Source organism: Ostrinia furnacalis, unplaced genomic scaffold, assembly GCF_004193835.3.
Source record: "Ostrinia furnacalis isolate ACB-3 unplaced genomic scaffold, ASM419383v2 OfSCF0322, whole genome shotgun sequence".
Taxonomy (NCBI): domain Eukaryota; kingdom Metazoa; phylum Arthropoda; class Insecta; order Lepidoptera; family Crambidae; genus Ostrinia; species Ostrinia furnacalis.
In genome coordinates this window covers 374,925-397,650 of record NW_021130561.1, presented here as the reverse complement: position 1 = coordinate 397,650, position 22,726 = coordinate 374,925, and the positions used below count along the sequence as shown (strand labels likewise).

General features: G+C 37.1%; 1 protein-coding gene across 2 annotated transcripts in view; it reads right to left on the bottom strand.

Moving 5' to 3' along the window:
- CenG1A (Centaurin gamma 1A) overlaps positions 1–3,043 on the bottom strand; it is a 53,288-nt gene extending 50,245 nt beyond the window's left edge. Inside the window, exons 1-2 of one of the 2 annotated variants that reach the window (XM_028315370.1) lie at positions 2,901–3,043; positions 1,551–1,636 (exon numbers count right to left, since the gene is read on the bottom strand). In XM_028315370.1, the coding sequence (XP_028171171.1) occupies positions 1,551–1,636; positions 2,901–2,922 (108 nt within the window). In that variant the 5' untranslated portion in view covers positions 2,923–3,043. The remainder of the gene's footprint in view (positions 1–1,550; positions 1,637–2,900) is intronic. The other variant, XM_028315355.1, reaches the window with a different exon arrangement.
- Between the last annotated feature and the right edge of the window lie 19,683 nt (positions 3,044–22,726).

Here is a 22,726-nt window from a genome sequence, read left to right as displayed (position 1 = left end):
ATATTGTAAAGAGATATCAGGCACGAATAGCACCATTATAAAACCGCACTACGCTCAAATATCGTAAACTGAAAGCAGCATAAAAGGGGACACGACCATAAACGAGGGTCGCGTAAATACATGGATGCGTCTATTAAAACCTTTATAGCACGAATCGATAGCGCCATGCACGCGGCGCGGTTGCATTATAGCACGATGAAAATGTCGTGACGCTAGTAAATTACTATGAATTAAAAATTTCAGAAGGCTACTGAGTCCACTGTGGTCCAGTGTACTCGCGACGCCTCTAACCGTCAGAAATGGAAGCACATCGCAAGAAGAGTACCCTCGGAGAAGACATCGAACACCCCACCGTGTATCTCGTCAGCGCAACCACGACCACTCTGATAAGAGTGCCCGACTAAGAAGAAGGTAAGAAAGGGATGTATTCATGTGCTTATCTCTCACTCGGTGGACATTATTTGGTGAAGGAAGACTGCGACAAGCACCTGGATGCAGCCAGTGCAGGAGCTAACGAGGTTGAAATATTTGGGGAAGGCCTTTGTCCAACAGTGTCTGAAACGACTTTGCGAGCGCAACGAGTTGTAAGAGTATGAATTCTAGCATTACCAACAACAACTTTAATGGATGTCCCATGATGAATGGATGTCTTTTACAGGCATATCACACAACTGTTCCGATAATCTTGTAATTTTGTTAGCTGTATCAAGACAATGGAAACTCGCCCGCCTAATTCTGGGTCAGTCGAACTATTTCCAAATACAAGTAGAACTGGCACCGGGTTTATTGACGACATTTCCCCGTGGAGAAACTGACATTGTCAGCCAACATGCGAGCCAATCAGTAGGCATGTTGAATATTTTATAGCTTTCGATTCCAAGCAGGGGGTTTCTTACCCTTTGCATTAGCTTCTAATTACCCCCGTAGTTTGTTAGGACAATTTAATAGCTCCAATTTGCTTTTACGGAAATTAGTGGCGGTCATTTTCTGGTTCGAGAAAATTACGGATTTCGTTAAAATCAGTCTAGTTTGTTTATTAAAATGAAATAGGCAGCTTATGTTTTTAGTTAACATTTCTGTTGGTTATCACTCCGTTGTCAAGTATTTTACTTAATTTAGCATAATAATTACAAGGCCTTCCTATCCGCTAGTGTTTTCGTCTGAGCTCTACATACTACATAGTACAGTATGATCAATTAATAATTTACTACCCCTATCATATTTATGGCAGGTAAGTAGGCCTACTTACTAGCCGTTATAGAAACTGTGTGGGTTGCCTCGGTAGCGGTAGATCAGAATATCTAATTTTTGCAATGGATTTTTTAAAACAATTGACATTCACAAACGATGCTTGCTTAGGTGAAGCAGCAAATCGAACGTACAGCGTTGAATAGAACTCTGTGATTGGTTCGTGTGTCACCCTGTGCGTCCACGCGCACTGTGAGACCTCATAGTAATGTTTGTGAATATGGGCGTAAGTGTGTGATGTGGTAGCCACTAGCCATCATGGCTAGCAATTTTTCTTCTAACTCAGGATGTTTCAAACTCACCTGCATTTCTGGTGGTCCCCCTTCGTCTCGTATTAGTAGAAGGTAACTGTGCCCGTCGATTATCACTTCTTTCTTGAAGCGGCCCCCTGTAAATAAATATTAAGGTTAGTTTCTAGAGGCAAGCGAAAGGTCGTGGGTTCGATTTCCACCTCAGGCAATTCGATTTTTCGATATTTTTTAAGTTTTTTACAGTTATGTTTAATTTGCAATATTCTTAAATTCCATGTCGGCTTCTACTATGTATGACCGTAGATGATTTAGGGTGATTGCTATAATTAGCCTAGGTATACATAGTTATTGGTATATTGGATTGTGAATAAGTAAGAGACAAAAATATTTACTACATTGGACTGCGTATTGCTCAGAAAAACTATTTTTATCTTTTCCTCTCTTAATAATTTCCATTAGGCTTGTTTCTTTATATTTTAGGCAAGTTGGTCAATAACTATGTATTGGCTAATTACTATAGCGATCACCCTACCTAAAAAATAAAAAATCTATAAAACTTAAATGATCTAATATCCTTAGATTAATAAACTAATATCCTATCAAATCATGTATTTTTACCTTAGGTACGTCGTCGTACCTATTTCGTGTAATCTTCATTCATTAATTTATCGTCAATGACCTAAATAATAACTAACTTTTTACATAATATGTTTTGATTACATGACCTAATTGCACAATTTAATTACTTAATTACATGTAATAAGGTAAAGGTATAGTAAAGTAGAGACTAGTAGTAAGATTAGAGTAGTAAGACTATCAAAAAACCCAGTTTAAAAGAAATAATTATGTATTATGTAGTTTTAAGTAGAATTTTGTGGTACCTACTAGGCACGTGGTTGGTTTAGAAACTACTCTGATTTTTTCGTCGGTAAAATAGTCCACTATAAAGGCTATGTGAAATTACCTCTGCTCTGTGAAGATAATGTTATGGTATGGTATGGTACCCATGAGAAATAAATGTTGGCGTGGGCGAAAATTGTTCCATGGTTTATGGTGTCACTCCCACCCACGCCACACAGAAAACCAAAATGATTGCCCATAAAAGTTCAATGAACTAAAAACTTAAAACTCTTATAATAATCACTAGTGCCATCTATTGTATAATAAATAAATGAAGCACTGCCATCTAGTGGAATATATGAAACTAAGTGCTCCATCAAACCATCACTATAAGCGCCATCTAGCGGTGAGTAGCCAAACTAAACGTTGACAAATGCTTGGGTGTGCTTGAAGCAGTTAGAATAAATTTCACTAGATGGCGTTAAGAGCATCATTGTAAAATATTTTTTATAATCTTCTTTGTAAACTGTAAAATTAGTAATTAAAATATTATGTAAATACCTTCAGGACTTTCCTCTTGCATATACGCGCCAGTGAGGTACCGGTGTACTAGTGCTGATTTCCCACTGTCTGGGGAACCCAGCACTCCCACCCTCAGTTCTGTTACTCCTCTTGATGCCGTCCATTCTTGACTATTGACGAAGGAATCTGTAACAATAAATATAAAATGTTTAGTAAAATTTTGGGATTTTCACAATAATTATAGCGCTGCCATCTAGTGAGTGGTAGTTAAGTTATAAAAGTTCCATACGCTGCCAACAGATGGCGGAGGATGTCCGATGTCCGTGCTTATGTTACAATGATAATATTTTTTTTTTACACAAAAACCGGCAATATGTCTGGAAATTCAAATTGACTTAGAAAATAGCGGTTTTGTGTGTATATTTTATTTTCTTATCATCTCCTTTTCAACCGACTTCAAAAAAGGAGGAGGTTCTCAATTCGACCCGTATGTTTTTTTTTTTCTATGTTTGTTACGCGATAACTCCGCCAATTATGAACCGATTTGAACAAATCTTTTTTCGACGTATAGGTAATACCTCAAGGGTGGTCCCATTTAAATTTAATAATAAAAAAAACAACCCCCAAGGGTGGAAAATTGGGGATGAACTTTTTTATACGCAATATCTCCGTCGATTATAAACCAATTTGAACGATTATTTTTTTGTTGAATAGGTATTATCAAAAGGGTGGTTTCATGCGAATTTGAAGAAAATATTTCACCCCCAAGGGTGGAAAATTGGGGATGAACTTTTTTATACGCAATATCTCCGCCGATTATGAACCAATTTTTTTTGTCTAATTCTCGTCACTACACTGCACAACTTAAAATAATTACGTTTTTTTTCGGTAAAAACGTCCTGGTGACGTCACTTAAGCATTTTTCTTATACTGCGTGCGGTCGTTGCGCGTGCGCACAAAGGAATGAGACCGCTCGGACACCGAGCCCACAGCGTGGTAGGGGTGGGGTTGCCCGCTCTTTTGTTTTTTAATACTACTACGCTGAATATTGTGTGCGGATTGGGTTGTCGTACAGGGGTACTACATGGTAAAATAAATCTCGGAGGCGAAAGCAGGATAATTATTATTCTGTGGTAGTACCAAGTACACTTTTAACTGACTTCAACAAAAAGTGGTTCTCAATTCGGTTGATATTTTTTTAGGATGATAAATTACATACCTACATTTCTCTCTAATTTTCTGTTTGGCCCAAATGGTTGACTAGAGGAGAATATCGTGGCATTAATTCTCCTTTTGTACGATATTGTGAGCAATAAAGTTATAACTAAATAATATCATCTACTAGCTTTCCGCCCGCGGCTTCGCCCGCGTGGAATTTTGTCTGTCACAGAAAAACTTTATAGCGCGCGTCCCTGTATCAAAAACCGTGATAAAAACTATCCTATGTCCTTTCCCGGGACTAAACTATCTCTATGCAAAATTTCATCAAAATCGGCTCAGTGATTTAGGCGTACAAGCAAGACAGACAGACAGAGTTACTTTCGCATTTATAATATTAGTATCGATAGTATAGATTAGTATAGATATGTGATAGCGTTGAATATGTATGCAAAATGGAGACAAAGACACGTCCATAACATTTGTAGTGGTGCAACGAGGGATCCTTTCTCGTTAACTTAAAATATTCGAAGCACGTAAGTCATAGCATAGACAATTTGCTAATATTATGTAGAGAAGCATATTATTATGGGAGGTTGAAGAGGTTGAATATATTGTTTATTTGCGAAAAGTAAGCAGACTTTTTTTTATTGTGTTCTGTGACTATACCAAGCGTCAAGACTGTGGATGAGGACTGAGGTATCACAGAATAACCTAAAGTTTTCAAATTTGAAAACGGCAACTGACATTATAAGCGGACCGTTTTTAAGAGTAATGCCCGTTTTCACCATCAATCCCTAATTTTAAGGTGACACCCATGTTAACAAAATTCCTGTTATGTGTTACCATAGGGGTCACTTTAAAATTAGGGATTGATGGTGAAAACGGGTTTTAGTTCCCTAATTAAGGCAGCTCTAGAAGTCTGACCCCAGGGTTTTGATTTCAGGTGACTTACATGACAGTAGACCAATGGGAATTAGCGTAATGGCATTTCGAAAGCAGCTGCAGAAGTACAGATAGCACGTGTAGCTGTTTTTTATGCATAACAAGGCAGGTCGTCGTCGTCTTCGCAGCCAAATGACGTCCATTGCTGGACAAAGGCCTCCCCCAAGGTTTTCCATAATGAACCGTCCTGCGCTGCCCGCATCCAGGCTCTTCCCGCGACTTTTACCAGATCGTCGGTCCATCTAGTAGGTGGCCTGCTACTAGTGTAAGGCAGGTATTTGACCACAATCGCACCTGATGATAAGTGGGATGCAGTCTAGGATGGTACATATCTGCCCTGTAAGTGCCGTTTTTTGCAGCACCCCTCTGAATAGCACCTTAAGAATCAGCTTCGCTCCGCTTATTTGTCTCCTAAGTTACATCACAGATGATCAGTTGATCACACTACAAGTGTTACAACTGCTAATGTCATGTCAATCATAGCTGAAGACAGGTTGTGTAACACTCGCCACTTCCGACATTTTACGCATAACTTAACATCGAGGCGTCTTTCCGTTCTATACATGGCCAGAACGCACCCATAGGAAACTGCTCGTGTATATTTTGGAGTGTCTCTTTGTAAGTCGGTCACTACAAACTATACACGAATTTTGCGTACTGATCGTGTATAGTTTGTGTCGTGGATGGATTCCGTCTTCGCTCCAAACTATACTACACCACTTACAGTTGACTAGAGTGTGTTTAGTTTATTTGATTTAATAAAATATGGAATTATATTTAAAATTATTACATTTATTAGATATTATGCTCGTGCTTTGTCCTCGAGATTAGAAATAAGAACTACCTATGTAGATCACGTACGGTGATGCCATTTTTAAATTCATTAATTTTTACATAAAATATTACTATTTTACTGAATCTACATATTATTATAATAAATCTAGATTTATAACACTAATGTAAGTGGTTTCTGAAATTAAATTGATTAGGTAGATTTCAAATTAAATAACAATTANAATAAGTAAAATTTTATAAAAAAAAATAAAACCGACTCCAAAAAACCTACACTAAAACGTCGAAAAATAATTACTAATTACCTACTTATTTATTAGGACGAATTATTAATATTTATGTAGGTATACCATGATTGATACTTTTGGAGTCGGTGCAGGCAAACTTTACATGTTTCATAATCTTGGCACCGACTCCAGTACCTCTAGTACGAAAAACTTTCTAGTTCGTTTCGTTTGCGTATTCAGTGTCATCGAAAAATTTTGTATGAAAAATTAAACAGCGCCCCCTATATTATAGCCGCCCTAGGGGGCGCTGTTTAATTTTTCATACAAAATTTTTCGATGACACTTTGAATACGCAACGAAACGAACTCGAAAGTTTTTCCTACTAGAGGTACAGAAGTATCAATCATGGTATACCTACATAAATATTAATAATTCGTCCTAATAAATAAGTAGGTAATTAGTAATTATTTTTCGACGTTTTAGTGTAGGTTTTTTGGAGTCGGTTTTATTTTTTTTTATAAAATTTTACTTATTAGTTTGGAACTTATTAGTGCTAAAAGCACTTGTTTCCGATAATATTCGGTCAATCTTTATTTCTTATTCGTCAGGGTAGAGTCTATTAAATATCAAGAACAACGTCCATAGTCAAGCTTTCACCTGTATCCCATTACTTCCTTGTCTCAGGCTCAGGTTAGATAAACCGAACAGGTTTTATCACATTACGCCGCGCAGCGTGGACATTACAACATTGTTGGTAAACTAGTTTAAAACTATACGGTTAAGGAAATTGACGAAGAGCTGTCAATGTCCTGGATCTGGGATTCGATTCTCGAGTTACACTCGGAGAGCCGGTACGGCTAGCACGAAAAACTTTCGGGTTCAAATCGTTTGCGTACTCGAATCGCCATCAAAAGATTTAGTAAGAAAACTACAACAGCGTCCTTGTGAACGTGTCGTATAGTGAACTTAGTATGAGATGTGGTTGCACGAAACTTATTTTGAGAGTCAAAATTGTCACGTTATCTTTTAATTCGAAGATTGAGTATCGAATTTTATCGAGTACGCAAACGATTCGAAGACGAAAGTTGTTCATGCTAGAGGTATAGTATTCACAAGCGATGCTTGTTTAAGGCTGGGTTGCACCATCTTACTTTGACAAACGTCCAAAATCTGTCAAAACTCATACAAAATACACCGGTTATCGTAATAGTTACGGTCAAAGTTTGGTGGTGCAACTCAGCCTAAGTGAAGCAGCAAATCGAACGCATAGCGTTGAATAGAGCTCTGTGATTGGTTCGTGTGTCACCCTGTGCGTCCACGCGCATAGTAATGTTTGTGAATACGGGCTATATTCTCGAATGGTTCAGAGGTTTTAGGACTACTTGAGTTAAGTATCAGATGATAGGACTACCTAAGAAGACTTAACTCTAGTAAAAAGTAGTAGAAAGAAATTACAATATTTAGGAAAATACTGGAAAGGAAGGATTCCTTCTTTCTGTTCAAAGATTAAATTATTTAGTAGTACACTTTTAACCGACTTCAACAAAAAGAGGTTCTCAATTCGGTTGATATTTTTTAGGATGATATATTACATACATTTCTCTCTAACTTTCTGTTTAGCCCAAAGGGTTCACTGGAAGAGAATGTCGTGGCATTAATTTTCCTTTTGTACGATATTGTGTACAATAAAGTTATAACTAAATATCATCTACTAGCTTTCCGCCCGCGGCTTCGCCCGCGTGGAATTTAGTCGGTCACAGAAAAACTTTATCGCGCGCGTCCCTGTTTCAAAAACCGGGATAAAAACTATCATATTTTATGTCCTTTCCCGGGACTCAAACTATCTCTATGCCAAATTTCATTAAAATCGGTTCAGTGGTTTAGACGTAAAAGAGAGACAGACAGACAGAGTTACTTTCGCATTTATAATATTAGTATCGATAGTATAGAATATGTATGCAAAATGGAGACAAAGACACGTCCATAACATTTGTAATGGTGCAACGAGGGATCCTTTCTCGTTAACTTAAAATATTCGAAGCACGTAAGTCATAGCATAGACAATTTGCTAATATTATGTAGAGAAGCATATTATTATGGGAGGTTGAAGAGGTTGAATATATTGTTTATTTGCGAAAAGTAAGCAGACTTTTTTTTATTGTGTTCTGTGATACCAAGCGTCAAGACTGTAGATGAGGACTGAGGTATCACAGAATAACCTAAAGTTTTCAAATTTGAAAACGGCAACTGTCATTATAAGCGGACCGTTTTTAAGAGTAATGCCCGTTTTCACCATCAATCCCTAATTTTAAGGTGACACCTATGTAAACAAAATTCCTGTTTATTATGTGTTACCATGGGGGTCACTTTAAAATTAGGGATTGATGGTGAAAACGGGTTTTAGTTGCCTAATTAAGGCAGCTCTAGAAGTCTGACTCCAGGGTTTTGATTTCAGGTACAACCTACATGATAGTAGACCAATGGGAATTAGCGTAATGGTGTTTCGTTTCGAAAGCAGCTGCAGAAGTACAGATAGCACGTGTAGCTTTTTTTATGCATAACAAGGCAGGTCGTCGTCGTCGTTTCAGCCAAATGACGTCCACTGCTGGACAAAGGCCTCCCCCAAGGTTTTCCATAATGAACCGTCCTGCGCTGCCCGCATCCAGGCTCTTCCCGCGACCTTTACCAGATCGTCGGTCCATCTAGTAGGAGGCCTGCTACTAGTGGAAGGCAGGTATTTGACAACAATCGCACCTGATGTTAAGTGGGATGCAGTCTAGGATGGTACATATCTGCCCTGTGTTTTTTGCAGCACACCTCTGAATAGCACCTTAAGAATCTCCTTCGCTCCGCTTACCACTGTCTCCTAAGTTACAAGTTACATCACAGATCACACTACAAGTGTTACAACTGCTAATGTCATGTCAATCATAGCTGAAGACAGGTTGTGTAACATTCGCCACTTCCGACATTTTACGCATAACTTAACATCGAGCTTGTTATTGAGTAAGTAAGTAACACCTTGTTCTCAAATTCGATACCTATCTTAGACTTTGTAGAATTATTTAAAAAAAATGAAGTATGGGAAGGATGGAACTATAAATGTATTTTTTGTTATTAAAATTAACTTAAAAAAGCCTTTATGCATTACGTATTTTCTGCAAGCCGACCTATTGAAACACATCTAAAATCATAAATGGATCGGAACTCGGGTAAATATTTACAAAAACCTTGCAGCTCAACTATAGTCATTTAATTTAATTAAAAATTTAAAAATACATTTCTACTGAGGTTTCTGGCCCAGTAAACCTACAAAACTTCCGGCCAGTGCCAAAAATACATTTATATGCAAACACGTGGTCTTATCGAGCATTTAAATACCAACGAAATATGTTTTGCTCGATTAGCTCTGATGATTACCTCCATAACCTTAAAGGTCAGCCCACGTAACATGGACTCGCGTTTTTGCTGCGACGGTTAGCAACGGTTGCGACGGAAAAAATGGAAAAAATGGAAAATATGTAACAAGTCGACAACTTTCTAGCAAGAAACGGCACGTGCCATGATGGCGAAATACTGCCTTTGATATTTGTCACGGTGGATGAAAGGTGGGCCATGAAATGAGCGGGTAAAATGAAGCAGATTGTTCGGCTATGGACTCTTGAAGACGATTGTAAATGAAATTTTACTTGCGCGGATCCATTCTAAAGTAACATTAACAATAGTGTCAACTTACTGAACTAACTACGCGCTCTACATGTTTTTTATACTATTACATATTAAACTGTAATAATTCCTTCCTTCAGTGGTTGGGTTTTTATTGACGGTCAAGCTGTAAATCCTGGCTACACAGGAGTTTCACGGTGGGAACGAGAGATGGGAATAGTCCTGAATCGGGAAAAGGTTTTTTTAATTTCAATATTTTGGATTTTGGACTAAATAAATAAATAAATAAATCTTTCTTTCTTCTTCCTTTCTTTCAATATCTTGTTACAAATATTATGACAAAGAGACGCTTTCGTTAGCCGCTTATTTCGTGGCCACAACAAGTCATCCGTGACAATGTACCGACATTGCGACACGGTCGCAGGCGCGACGAATTGCGACTAGTCGCTTGCCGACAATTCCTCTGATGACTTCCTAAGTCGTGGGTAAGTAACATTGCTAGCATATTTCAGTAGAAGAAATCAATGGACCATCCAGGATCAAGAATTAAAAAATTGCATTACGAGTAACTGAAAAATTGCGTTAGGGCTACCTAAAAGTATTTTTCTATGCCTCGAAAAGACTTATTATACAAAAACAATTTAAGATTTTGAATCGTTCGTTTCAGCCAAATGACGTCCACTGCTGGACAAAGGCCTCCCCCAAGGTTTTCCACAATGAACGGTCCTGCGCTGCCCGCATCCAGGCTCTTCCCGCGACCTTTACCAGATCGTCGGTCCACCTAGTAGGAGGCCTGCCCACGCTACGTCTTCCAGCCCGTGGTCGCCACTCGAGAACTTTCCTGCCCCAACGGCCATCGTCTCTACGAGCTATGTGCCCCGCCCACTGCCACTTGATTTTAGCAATTCTGCGAGCTATGTCGGTTACTTTGGTTCTCCTAAGATTTTGAATCTGATTACATTTCTCTCAGATCTAGAGAGGCCAAATAAACTTGCATAACTTTTGAAAAACTTGGCATAACTTTTCCTAAGAACGAAAAATACCTACTGTTACTATGGAAAATGATTTATCGATTAGGCGTTATACGGTTCAAAACTACCAGGATGGACGATTATATCGAATGAAGAAGATGACATCGCGATAAGATTATAAAAAAAATATCGTGTCATTCATAGTGGGCCAATCAATGGCCTCATCTTAAAATAAACTCTATTCCTCACGTAATAAGAACTTAAAAGTACCTTATTAACGTCATAACACACTGAATTTATGACCCTCATAATCACACAGTGTATTTTCATTGCAATGTAAACTTGTCCTTAATTTCCCATACAAGAACTGGTCTAACAGACCGTCCGAAAGGATTTAGCCATTCACCGCTATCATTAACGTCTGGATTCCCGCACTAAATTACCTTTATTGCTTACAAGACAGCCATAAATCAAGGGTTCAGTGGGGTCCTTTTGACCCTAGACAAATCGCGGTGGGTTAATATTCATAGGTAGTTCGGACCCGCCCCGCGGTGCTACACCGTCGTGAAGTGTTAAACGAGCGTTTAATCGTTGTTTGGGATGATTGGCTGTAGTGTTTGATAACATGGGGCATAAATGTGCGAGTAGAGCAATTCGCAGAATTGGACCATTGTTCGTAGTCATTTTTGCGTCAGTAGGTATTGGTTGGTGCATGTTTAAGATCTTACTTTTTAGTCATATAACTTCCGATGAAATAACTAATAAAAATACTGTGCATTTATTGGAACACTTTATTCATGAGCACTTCTAAATAAACTCAAATTAAACTTGGCTTGACACGCTACCGCGTATCTACATTATGAAAGTGACCTTTGTGAACTTGGATCTTTGTCGTTTAAATACGTCCAATTACATAAAATAAGATTTTAACGCATTTAACCTATCCCAGGCCCAGAACAGACGCAACTGCAACTTTCTGATGATTCTGATGAATGAAACTGAAACTGAAAGTTTCAAACTGGTCGCGTCATGTGTGATCTCTCAACGGACGCTATGGCAGAAACTTAGATGCAACTCAAAAGTAACTAGCAGCTGCAGTTTCGTTGCAGTTGCATTTCACCGTCTGTTCTGGCCCTACTCTACATTTTTCACTTTAAATAGATTCACTATCGTTACAAAGGTGAAATGAAACTGACACATCACGCTTTTTCGATGTTTCACACATAAAAATGTTACACATCCTGACAAGCTCTTACAATATCATTAATATTCAAGCCCGCACTAAAGAAACTTTTATCGTATTTGTTTATAATTAATACTCTAACACCAAAGACCACCGCGTTCGTCACACATCACCGGCGGAAGGAAGCCATAAGGGTCCCGGTTCGATGCTCGCGCGCGTCATTCAGAATTAGCCACGGGTTAGGTCAAGGTTCCTTTGAATTAAACTACAATGCTTAAAGTAATGATGTTTTAGAATATCATTACTTAAGCTTTTACAGAGATCTGTCTGCGCCACTATCATTTAATCGTTGTCAATTAACTAATGATTGTTAGCAAAAAAATTACCCAGGATGTCAGTTCAGCATGTTAAACGCTGTGGTATTTAGCAGTTTTAATTAGTGCTTTTTTATAGGAATTTTAAGTGGATTAGACTTTACAGTTCTGGGCGATTCTACAAAAATAAAATACACATAGAGGTGGTCATCAGTAATCTGCATTCAGCAGTTCATCGCCGGATATGCAGAACCTGAATATTTTTATCTTGTAGAGACCGTAACAGCCCTAGAGTCAAACTTAATGAGCCACTAAGTACGTGTCATACATGATTGTCTCAACAAACTGACATTTTTTATGGGACAGGAGGCAAACGAATAGACGGATCACCTGATGGTAAATGATTACCGCCGCCTATAGACACTCGCAAGCCCGGCCCGGGGGCTCGCAAGCCAAAAAAAAAATAAAAAATTACATTCCTGATATATTTTTACTCATTTTGCGAGTACGAGTTCACAAATAAATATAAAACAAGAAATTAGGAACTTTTCCTGTCTGTCCACCAGGCCAAGGTCCCCTTATCGTGTAATATTTTAATTAGTTAAAACATGCAACATTTACAGTGCTCAAAACAGGCTAATGTCAAATGTCAACGCTGTGACAGGTCAAGGTTGTGACGTGTCGGATTCCAGTTACGTTCCAGTTGCGTGATTTGGCCGATTCATGGTGGACTAATGGTGGAAATGGATTAGGGTAGGGTTTTATGTTTTGGCTTTTATAGTCAAATTTTGCTGGAATAGCAACTATGAAATGGCATAGTGGAAATGGGTCATTTTTAACCTGTAGTTAGTATCTAACTCATTATTAGGCCAGACAGAGTGAGGAGTGTACAGTAGGTCAAATCCTGCATTTGCTTTTGTTAAATTAGGTCGTGTTCCTGAATGCTGGCTTTTGTCTTAATAATGAATCTATTCCCCATTATTACAAATAGTTAGACTCTGGTTGAATTGACATTTAGTATGGAAATGTCATTTTAAACCAGTGTTCGTAACGGGTTTAACATTGTAATAAGGGGGAATGACTTTTAGAATCGATTACGTATTGAATCCAGTGTAGGTAGCCCTAAATATCTGTAGAGATATTAATTAATATAGAGCAAGCAACACAATTCAAGTTTGCAGTTTTATTTTTGTATTATTATTTTCTAGAATTAAATTCACCTAATGTAGCGTAAATACAATAACCAAACTATCAGAAAAAACGCCCTCTACGCCATCTTCAAAGCCTTAGTAGTTTATTTACTCAGCAAATAAATACGCAAAGTCGCAAATACAACCCGTCAATGTCAAAGTGTTTTCTGTAACCCAAGGCGGCGAATCGCAAGTCACATAATATCGTGTGACTGGGGTTAGAAGAATGCTTTTAGGCAACGATAGGGTTACATGGAACGTGCGTTAGATGTAAGAGGGTTAGGGTTGGGTGACGGTTTTCTTCGTTGCTATCTTAGAGTAGGCGCATACCGTTGATTTTTCGTCGGCCGATAGTTTAGTCGGGCAGTTGATCAGTATGGGCATGTATGGGAGTGCGCACACTACGCCGATTCGATTTGGCCGATTCTTCATACAATTTAAAATCGGGCACAACTATCGGCCAACTAAAAATCAACGGTGTGCGCCTACTCTTAACGTAGCAAGACGTGTGAAGATTGACATTGACTTTTCTGGCAAGTTGCTTGCAGGATGCTGTGGTAGGGTTACAACTTTACAAGAAACATGCGTTAGATGTAATAATGGAGGTCTGGAGTCACTTGAACCCATTTGCGAATGAAGATGATGGTAAGGGTTAGAATATAATTATAATAATTAGGTATAGGGTCTGCGCTATTTGTTAGTTACTCTTAGATATGCTCTATAATTTATTCCCTGAAAAGTAAATACGAATAAATCAACTACAATTTCCAAACAAAATAAGTACTCTAGTATCTAAACGCCAATACAAATCTAATAGCGGAACTCATAAATTCATAACTTATTACTGCATCCCTTTTTCCTGAAAAACAAACAAAAATCTTGGGCAAACAATTTTCAAAACAGTTTTATTGCGGTTATATTGCGATCCGAATGCGATCCGATATCAAAGTAACTATTCGGAAGGTCGATGGAAGCCAAATCGAGTGCGGCCAACTCGATAAGGACAATCGGGACATCGACGTGCTGACTATAGCTCTTGCATATAAATTAGATATTTTACTCCGCATATGTATTGGCCGATGGCTCTATGAATGGGTGCATCAATGACTAATCACTTGATATCGATACTTCTTTAAAGGAGGATCGAGGAGGTTGTATTGTTTGAATCGTGACGTCTTTTTGGCTCTACCAAAAGTTAAAACTAAAAAGCTAGTTAAAATGGTAAACTTAGACCTTATTATCACTAAAATTAAGATAGGATTGAGATTAAACGTCGACTTATTTTCATTCTTAGATTCAGATTCAGAAAAAAATTGCTGAAATTTTATGTTTTTTTATACCTTGTAGTTTATTGCATTCAAATTTTTTTATTTGCATAAATGAACCTGTAAAATACTCACTATTACAAATAAATCGAATGTGAATGACATTCGGTCAAACAATAAAGGTGTTTTAGCAATAAACTTTATNTATATTAAAATTCATAAAATTAGTTTTAGTCAAGTTAACATGCAGATTTATTGTATTAAGATATTGAATTATATTTTTGATTGTGTCATTGATGTCATTTTCAAATTTATTTAAATTGTCATTATGGGTGGATTTAATTATAATAGAAATATCATCAGCAAACATTATGCACCGATGTTTTGTCACTCTCGGAAGATCATTAATATAAAGCAAGAACAAAACTGGACCCAGCACACTACCCTGAGGTACTCCAAATTTATTTACTTTATAGGTAGATCGATACGATGCATTTATATTTTGTTCATTTACCTTATTTATTTCTACGCATTGATGTCTGTTTTCTAGGTAAGTTTTTAGCCAGGACAGGCAAAGGCCTCTTATTCCACTCATTTCCAACTTGTCTAATAAGACCTCATGAACCACGAAATCAAATGCCTTGGACATATCGAAGAAGAGCACCGATGTATGCTGTTTTTCATCAAGTCCAAGGATAGTATTGTGAACTAGATCAAAGCATGCAAGGGTAGTTGATTTTCCCTTTTGAAATCCGTATTGTTCAGGTGTGATGATATTGAATCTCTGAAAAAAGTCCATGAGCCTCCCTTGCATGGCTTTCTCAAATATTTTGGATATTACAGGTATTAATGTCACTGGACGATAGTTACTAATATCTAACTTGTCGTTCTTTTTGTAAATTGGTTTTACTATAGAGAACTTCAGAGCATTAGGGAAGCATCCTGTTTCAAAGGATAAATTAATCAGAAAAGTTAGAACCTGTGCTAATTCATGTTTACAAAATTTAATAACTTTTGTAGATATTTCATCATATCCACAGGAGTTTGAATTATTTAGAGATTGAATTATTTTGGTGGTTTCTGATATGTTCATAGGTTGTAGAAAAATAGAGTTTGGTACGCAATTAATTGTTGATTTTATTAATCGTTTTTTATCAGAATCATATGAGTACCTATCATCAGTTAAGTTTATATAATAGTCGTTAAATATTTCTGCAATTTTATTTCCCTTTGATATTACATTATTTTCATGTTTTATGTCTGGAATAACATATTGAGGCAATTCATTTTCGGTTTCATCTTTAATAAGTCTCCATGACGCCTTGCAAATATTTTGACTGCGTTGAATATAATTATTATTGCAGTTTTTTTGGGCTAAAGATATGCATTTCTTAAGTAATTTTGAGTAAGTTAAATAGGCATCTTTATTTTGACCCGTTTTGTGTCTGTAATATTTAAAACGTAATGATCTTTTCTTTTTTATGCAAACTTTCAAGCCTTTAGTGATCCATTTTAGTTTTACAGTTTTATTACTGGTTTTTATTCTAAGCGTAGGAAAACAAGATTTATAAATTATACAAAAGAGTTCATAAAACCGATCAAATGCTGCATTTATGTTATTTAAAGTGTATATATCGGAGAATGACAGTGATTGTAAGTGTTCACGAAATTTAAGAATAGGTAGTAGGTAGGGCCCAAAAGATAAGGAGACATGTAAAGTGCCCCATAAGGGCTACCTTTTTCTTTTTTTATTATTTTCTATTGACGTTCATAAGTGCCACTTGTGGTCTAAACTGAATAAATATTTTTGATTTTGATTTTTTGATTTTGACCGTTGATTTTTCGTCGGCCGATAGTTTAGTCGGGCAGTTGATCAGTATGGGCATGTATGGGAGTGCGCACACTACGCCGATTCGATTTGGCCGATTCTTCATACAATTTAAAATCGGGCACAACTATCGGCCAACTAAAAATCAACGGTGTGCGCCTACTCTTAACGTAGCAAGACGTGTGAAGGTTGACATGACATTGACTTTTCTGCCAAGTTGCTTGCAGGATGCTGTGGTAGGGTTACAACTTTACAAGGAACGTGCGTTTGATGTAATAATGGAGGTTTGGGGTCACTTGAACTAATTTGCAAGTCACATGATGATAAAGGGTTAGAATAGAATTATTCTAGAGAGTGGTAGAGCTATATAAGTTCTGCGCTATTTGTTAGTTACTCTTAGATATACTCTACAATTTTGTCCCTTTTAACTCGACACTGGCATAAGGCATAGCGTAGCCACAAAAAAAATGTTGTACCTGGAAAACAAATACGAGTAAATCAACTAGGTACAATTTACAAAACAAATAGTACTCTAGTATCTAAACGCCCAACAGAAATCTAATAGCGGAACTCCTAAAATAACTTATTACTGCATCCCTTTTCCCTGAAAAAGAAACAAAAATCTTGGGCAAACAATTTTCAAAACAGTTTTATTGCGGTTATATTGCGATCCGATATCAAAGTAACTATTCGGAAGGTCGAACGAGGCCAAATCGAGTGCGGCCAACTCGATAAGGACAATCGGGACATCGACGTGCTGAATATAGCTCTTGCATATAAATTAGATGTTTTACTCCGCATATGGATTGGCCGATGGCTCTATGAATGGGTGCATCAATGACTAATCACTTGATAGCTATGACTCTTTAATGGAGGATAGGTGATATTGTTTGAATCGTGACGTCTATTAGACTACCTAAAAGAAACACGGGAAAACTAATAAAAAAAAAGATAAACTTAGACCCTACCATCACTAAAAGTAAGATGGGATTAAGATCAATCAAACGCCGACTTATTTTTAATTATTTGATTCAGATTCAGAAATAATAGTTTTTTATACCTTGTAGTTTACTGTATATATTTTTTTAATTTGCATCAAAAAACCTGTAAAATATTCACTATTACAAATAAATCGAATGTGAATGACATTCGGTCAAACAATAAAGGTGTTTTAGCAATAAACTTTATATGNAAACTTTATAGATGTACATTGTCTTTTATTTTTACAGTCGGTACTTGACTGTCGAGTCTTGCATACTAATTCAATCGCAACCCGACTTCGGGACGTCCCATAAAAACAGGGACACGTGGCCGCCCTATTCGTTGACATAAATCGGGCAATGCCTCCCATTTGTACTCCTGAATGGGATTCCGATGTACAGCAGCATACTATACATTTTGTGGAAAAATCGTCCTTATTGCAACTACTTAAAATGTCAGTGTTTAGCTTGTTATGCCGTCTGTGCAACTCCGACCCAAATCCAAATTCTTAGCACCTCTAGTTTTTACAAACTCAACTCTATGCCAATTGAATAAAGGTTACCTCCAATTTTGAGACGTCTATTATTAAAAAACATCTGTCCGTACATCTTTTTTTTTCTGTATTTGAGTGGACACATCGGCAGTTCTGTGATGGCTGATTTATATGCAATTTGTCCACCGTTTCGGTTATCTTGGACATAGATAAAAACTACAAAAGAAAAAAACATTTCTCGTATTTGCGAAAGCAGTACGAAGAACGCATTGACACGTGCGCACGAGTTGATCTATGGAAGTTGACAGCTGATTTTGGGTTGACAGATGTCAATCAAAGGATAATAAGCAAAATAACCTTGTTGGATTTAAAGAAAACACAATACAAGAAGCCTTGAATGGATCTTCGGTCACTGATTTGCGTGTAATGTAGAGGTCTTTTAAATGTCTTCATTGATAATCTGAAGGTTTTAAAAAGGTGTACATAGCGACTAAATTAAAACTAAAATAAGACTTTCTCCACATAACTTTTTAGCAGATGCACCATTTAGACTTCGAAAAAACATTGATTAATTTTATTACATTTTTCGAAGAATTATTTAGAATCTAGATATTTTAATAGATACTATAAACCGGGCCTTTTCAAGGCGAGAGTGAATAGGCACTTACAGGGCAGATATGTACCATCCTAGACTGCATCCCACTTAACATCAGGTGCGATTGTGGTCAAATACCTGCCTTGTTATGCATAAAAAAATAATCTTTAAATAATGCCTTTAATTAAAGAACCAATGAATATGAAGAATAAATAGTATTGTAACATCCAAACTCTACTATTAATCTCTATCCATTCGTGACTGTCGAACAAAAAAAGGCCATCGGTCTGTCCTCCCACTTGAAATATGGACCAGTATAATAGGCTAAAGGTCACTGTACAATAGACCAGCACAATGGACTGACTGAAATTGTAACAAATGTGGGAGTTTTGTTGGCGATTTTAAATAATTAGCAGCGTTTGAAAAACGCTTAGACCCATAGAGTTCAAATGGCGTAGGATGTAATAAAGTATCGTGAAGGAAGAAATAATGACATAAATTATTAGGAGCTTGAGAAGATTTTGCTTGGGAATTGGTTTAGAATAGATAAAGGCGATACGGACAATTTATGGATCGAAATGGAACAATTCCAAATCCAATACATTCTCTGTGATTATACTTATTGCACGAGTTGAAAAAGTTTAAAAAGGTTGCTCTCGCTTCGGTTCTGAAAGTCTAAAGGGGTAGGAGACTTATGAGCAGAAGTATAATGTTTTAGGCATTTGAGGTGGAAACGATTCAGTGATGGTGCGAAGGCATTTGAGCTATCTTCGGGCACACCAGCGCCGCCAAGACAGCTAGGAGTCGGAGTGGTCGCCATGGCCGAAATCGGTCGGATGGATCATTCATTCATTCAATGTTTTAGGGCTAAAAATGGGACGTTTCAAAGTGAGCTTTCAGGTAATCACTGTTGGTACAAGTTGCAGTGGCGATCACAAGTTCTGAACTCACGGGTCTGTTCCCATTCTGTCCCTATCATTGTAGCTACTGGAAAACCAGGGTCTCTTAGCTGCCAATGAAACAAAGGCAGAATAGATAGACCCATGGATAGCTGTTTTGGAAACCAAAACAAACCAGATGATTAAATGAGGTTTTTTGAAGTATCGGCTTCTTTAAATACTAAAATTATGATTGAAGATTAGTGATTAAATTCTGTAAGAATGCGAATTAAACTTGTGACCTTGTCTAAGTACTCTCGATAGCTCATTGTAATTGATTCAACAGTCCTATCTATTGTATTAACCGTTTTGTCTTCAATAATTTGTATTGTTAACAGAAGTACTTATTTCCGATTTCTTATGCCTTGGTTAGGAAACAACTTGGTTTAACAATGAGGTAGCCTTGTCGCATACAATGTGAAGCCTTGTCTATAAGCACTGTTCGTGTCAATTTCGCTGTATTAATGACCCATTTCATGTTTTGTACGGCATTGACTTCTTTTATTGTTTGTATAGCGTGATTGAGGTTTTGTAGTTTAATTATAGAGTTGAAACTCTGTATGTGAATGTCTAGTGTCTAGTACTAAGGATTAAAGATTGTGTTTGGTAGAGTCACTATTTCGACCATTATAGGTCTTCTTACAGAATCCTACTAATATTATAAATGCGAAAGTGTGGATGTCTGGATGTTTGTTACACTTTCACGCAAAAACTACTAAACGGATTTTGATTAAACATTACAGCATTATTAATTGTTTACAACCCAGAATAACATATAGGCTATAATTTATGACGGTCTGTGACAAACTTAATTTCACGCGGGTGAAGCCGCGGGCAAAAGCTATACTTCATAATACCTTAGGGGCTTTTTTGTTTATTCTGTGCTCAAACTATACATATTATTTATGTATGTCATTCGCTCTAAAAATTAGTAATTCAAAGCAAATTAACCCTTAATACAGTCTTAATTACTTGCGCTTTTAAACAGGCTTCGTTCCAGGTCTTAAAATAGCCTGCAAGTGCTCTAATGAGCTCAGTTTTGCTGTGCATTCGAAAGTGCGAACTGCATTCTTAATGCTATGAGAGAAGGTTCAAAATTGGACTATAATTTACGTATTATTGCTTGAGACTGTACAACGGAGCGCAAAGTTGTCAAGTGAGAAGTGGTTACTGTAAAAGGACTTTAAAACTTGGAAGACCGAAAGGAAATTTTATCGAGAAGAAAATAGAGTTCAGTTTCGTATGTGGTCTGGATGTGTAATATAAAGTAATGTCGCATACAAAAATAGTATACGATCGAGTTAGCAACAAAGATGGCGATTTGCGTTGTCATTTAGTGGGGAAGTGTGTTTCTTTATTAGGCGAATGTGATGGAAACGTGTTAATGGTAGGAAAAACAATGTTTCCTCGTGTTTAAAAGTATCAATCAACACTTAATTATTAAGGTCTGTATTAGGAAACGACGCTTAAGTGTGAATCTACATTCAAGAGTAGTTTGTTTGAAATCATGAAAAATGTTGATGTGAAACGTAAAAATATTGAACTTGAGACATTTCTATGATAACAGCTAAAATTTAGTTATTTTTGCAGTGCAATAAATGCTTTAAATTACTAAGGCTGAGTTGCACCACCTAACTTTAACCTTAACTATAGTAATAACCGATGTTTTTTGTATGGAGTTTGACTTATTTTTGACGTTTGTTATATGTAGTTATAAGTAAAATGGTGCAACCCAATCTTAGTTGACTTTGTAACAGTAACAGTTTTACAAACTGGCGACTGTACATTTANCACATTTGATAAATGTTTTAGTATCCCAGTGTACCTTTTATGACTGCAGTCTCTTATAACACTTAACTTAAATTTATAAAAACTTAACTAGGTACTCGAGTTTTTAATTGAGCCATTTTGCAAAGCCGAATAGAAATAAACAAAGCAAAAGTATATTCAAACCTTTCTTTTAGTTAATTTATGCAAATTGCCTCCTGTCAAGTCGCCAGTAAACTTCTAAGCGCCAAAGTAACCAAGTTCCCATTAGCGGAGGCGATATTTCAGTTCAGATAATTACTTTGAAATTGACTTAGGGACCTGGTTTTGAAGAAGAAAAATTTGTAAGGAATATACCCGGGTTCATTTTTCACTATATCTTGAGATATTCCAAATTCTAATGTTCTTTTAAAAATCTCTTTTTGGTGAAACACACCTATACAAAAATGCAAACAAAAGTTTAAGTTTGTATAAAATATAGGTACCTACATACAATACCTAACTCAAAATCAAGTGGCTGTGGGCGGGGCACATAGCTCGCAGAGCTGATGGCCGCTGGGGCAGAAAAGTTCTCGAATGGCGTCCACGGGCCGGAAGACGTAGCGTGGGCAGGCCTCCCAACTGGGGAGGACTGACGATCTGGTGAAGGTGCCTTCAGGACCAGTCGTAGTGGAAATTCTTGGGGGAGGCCTTTGTCTAGCAGTGGACGTCATTTCAGTCAGGTAAAATAAACTGCAAACAAATAGTAAGAAGAACAAGTGAGTGAAACTAGTAGATGAATAATTTTAATTAATTGACATTAATTGAGAATGATTTCAATGCAAGAGAAAGCTTCTGTGAGACCGTCTTCGGCCTTAATGATTCCACATCAGGTATTAGGTGACAACAATGAGCGATTTCTCAGTAAGAATGTTTATGTCTTATTATACTCTAGATCATCTTCTCATGTTTAGCGCCTACTTATTAACTTTTTATAAGTCTACGCTTCATTTAATATTTAACCAAATGCGACTAAAAATCGGTGGTCTGCGGATAGGCTTAATGTTAAAGTAAGATTGGGCAATCTAGCCTTTTGAATTATGGCGGCATGTTAAAAGTTCAAGGATTATGACAATAGATGGCTCTGTACGCATTTAAATCGCGCGTATAGTGTTGTAACTACCCTTTTCCGTCAATTCTTATCTCTATGTATAGCATTAGCTAAGATATAGATACGTCTTTATCCCTGTATTCTTGCTTGCATAAGAGTAAGCGCACACCGTTGATTTTTCGTCGGCCGATAGTTTAGTCGGGCAGTTGATCAGTATGGGCATGTATGGGAGTGCGTACACTACGCCGATTCAATTTGGCCGATTCTTCATACAATTTAAAATCGGGCACAAATATCGGCCAACTAAAAATCAACGGTGTGCGCGCCTACTAAGTGAAGCAGCGTTGAATAGAACTATGCGATTGGTTCGTGTGTGATCCTGTGCGTCCACGCGCACTGTGAGACCTCATAGTAATATTTGTGAATACGGGCGTTAGTCGAATCGAAAATTCAATAAAAGAA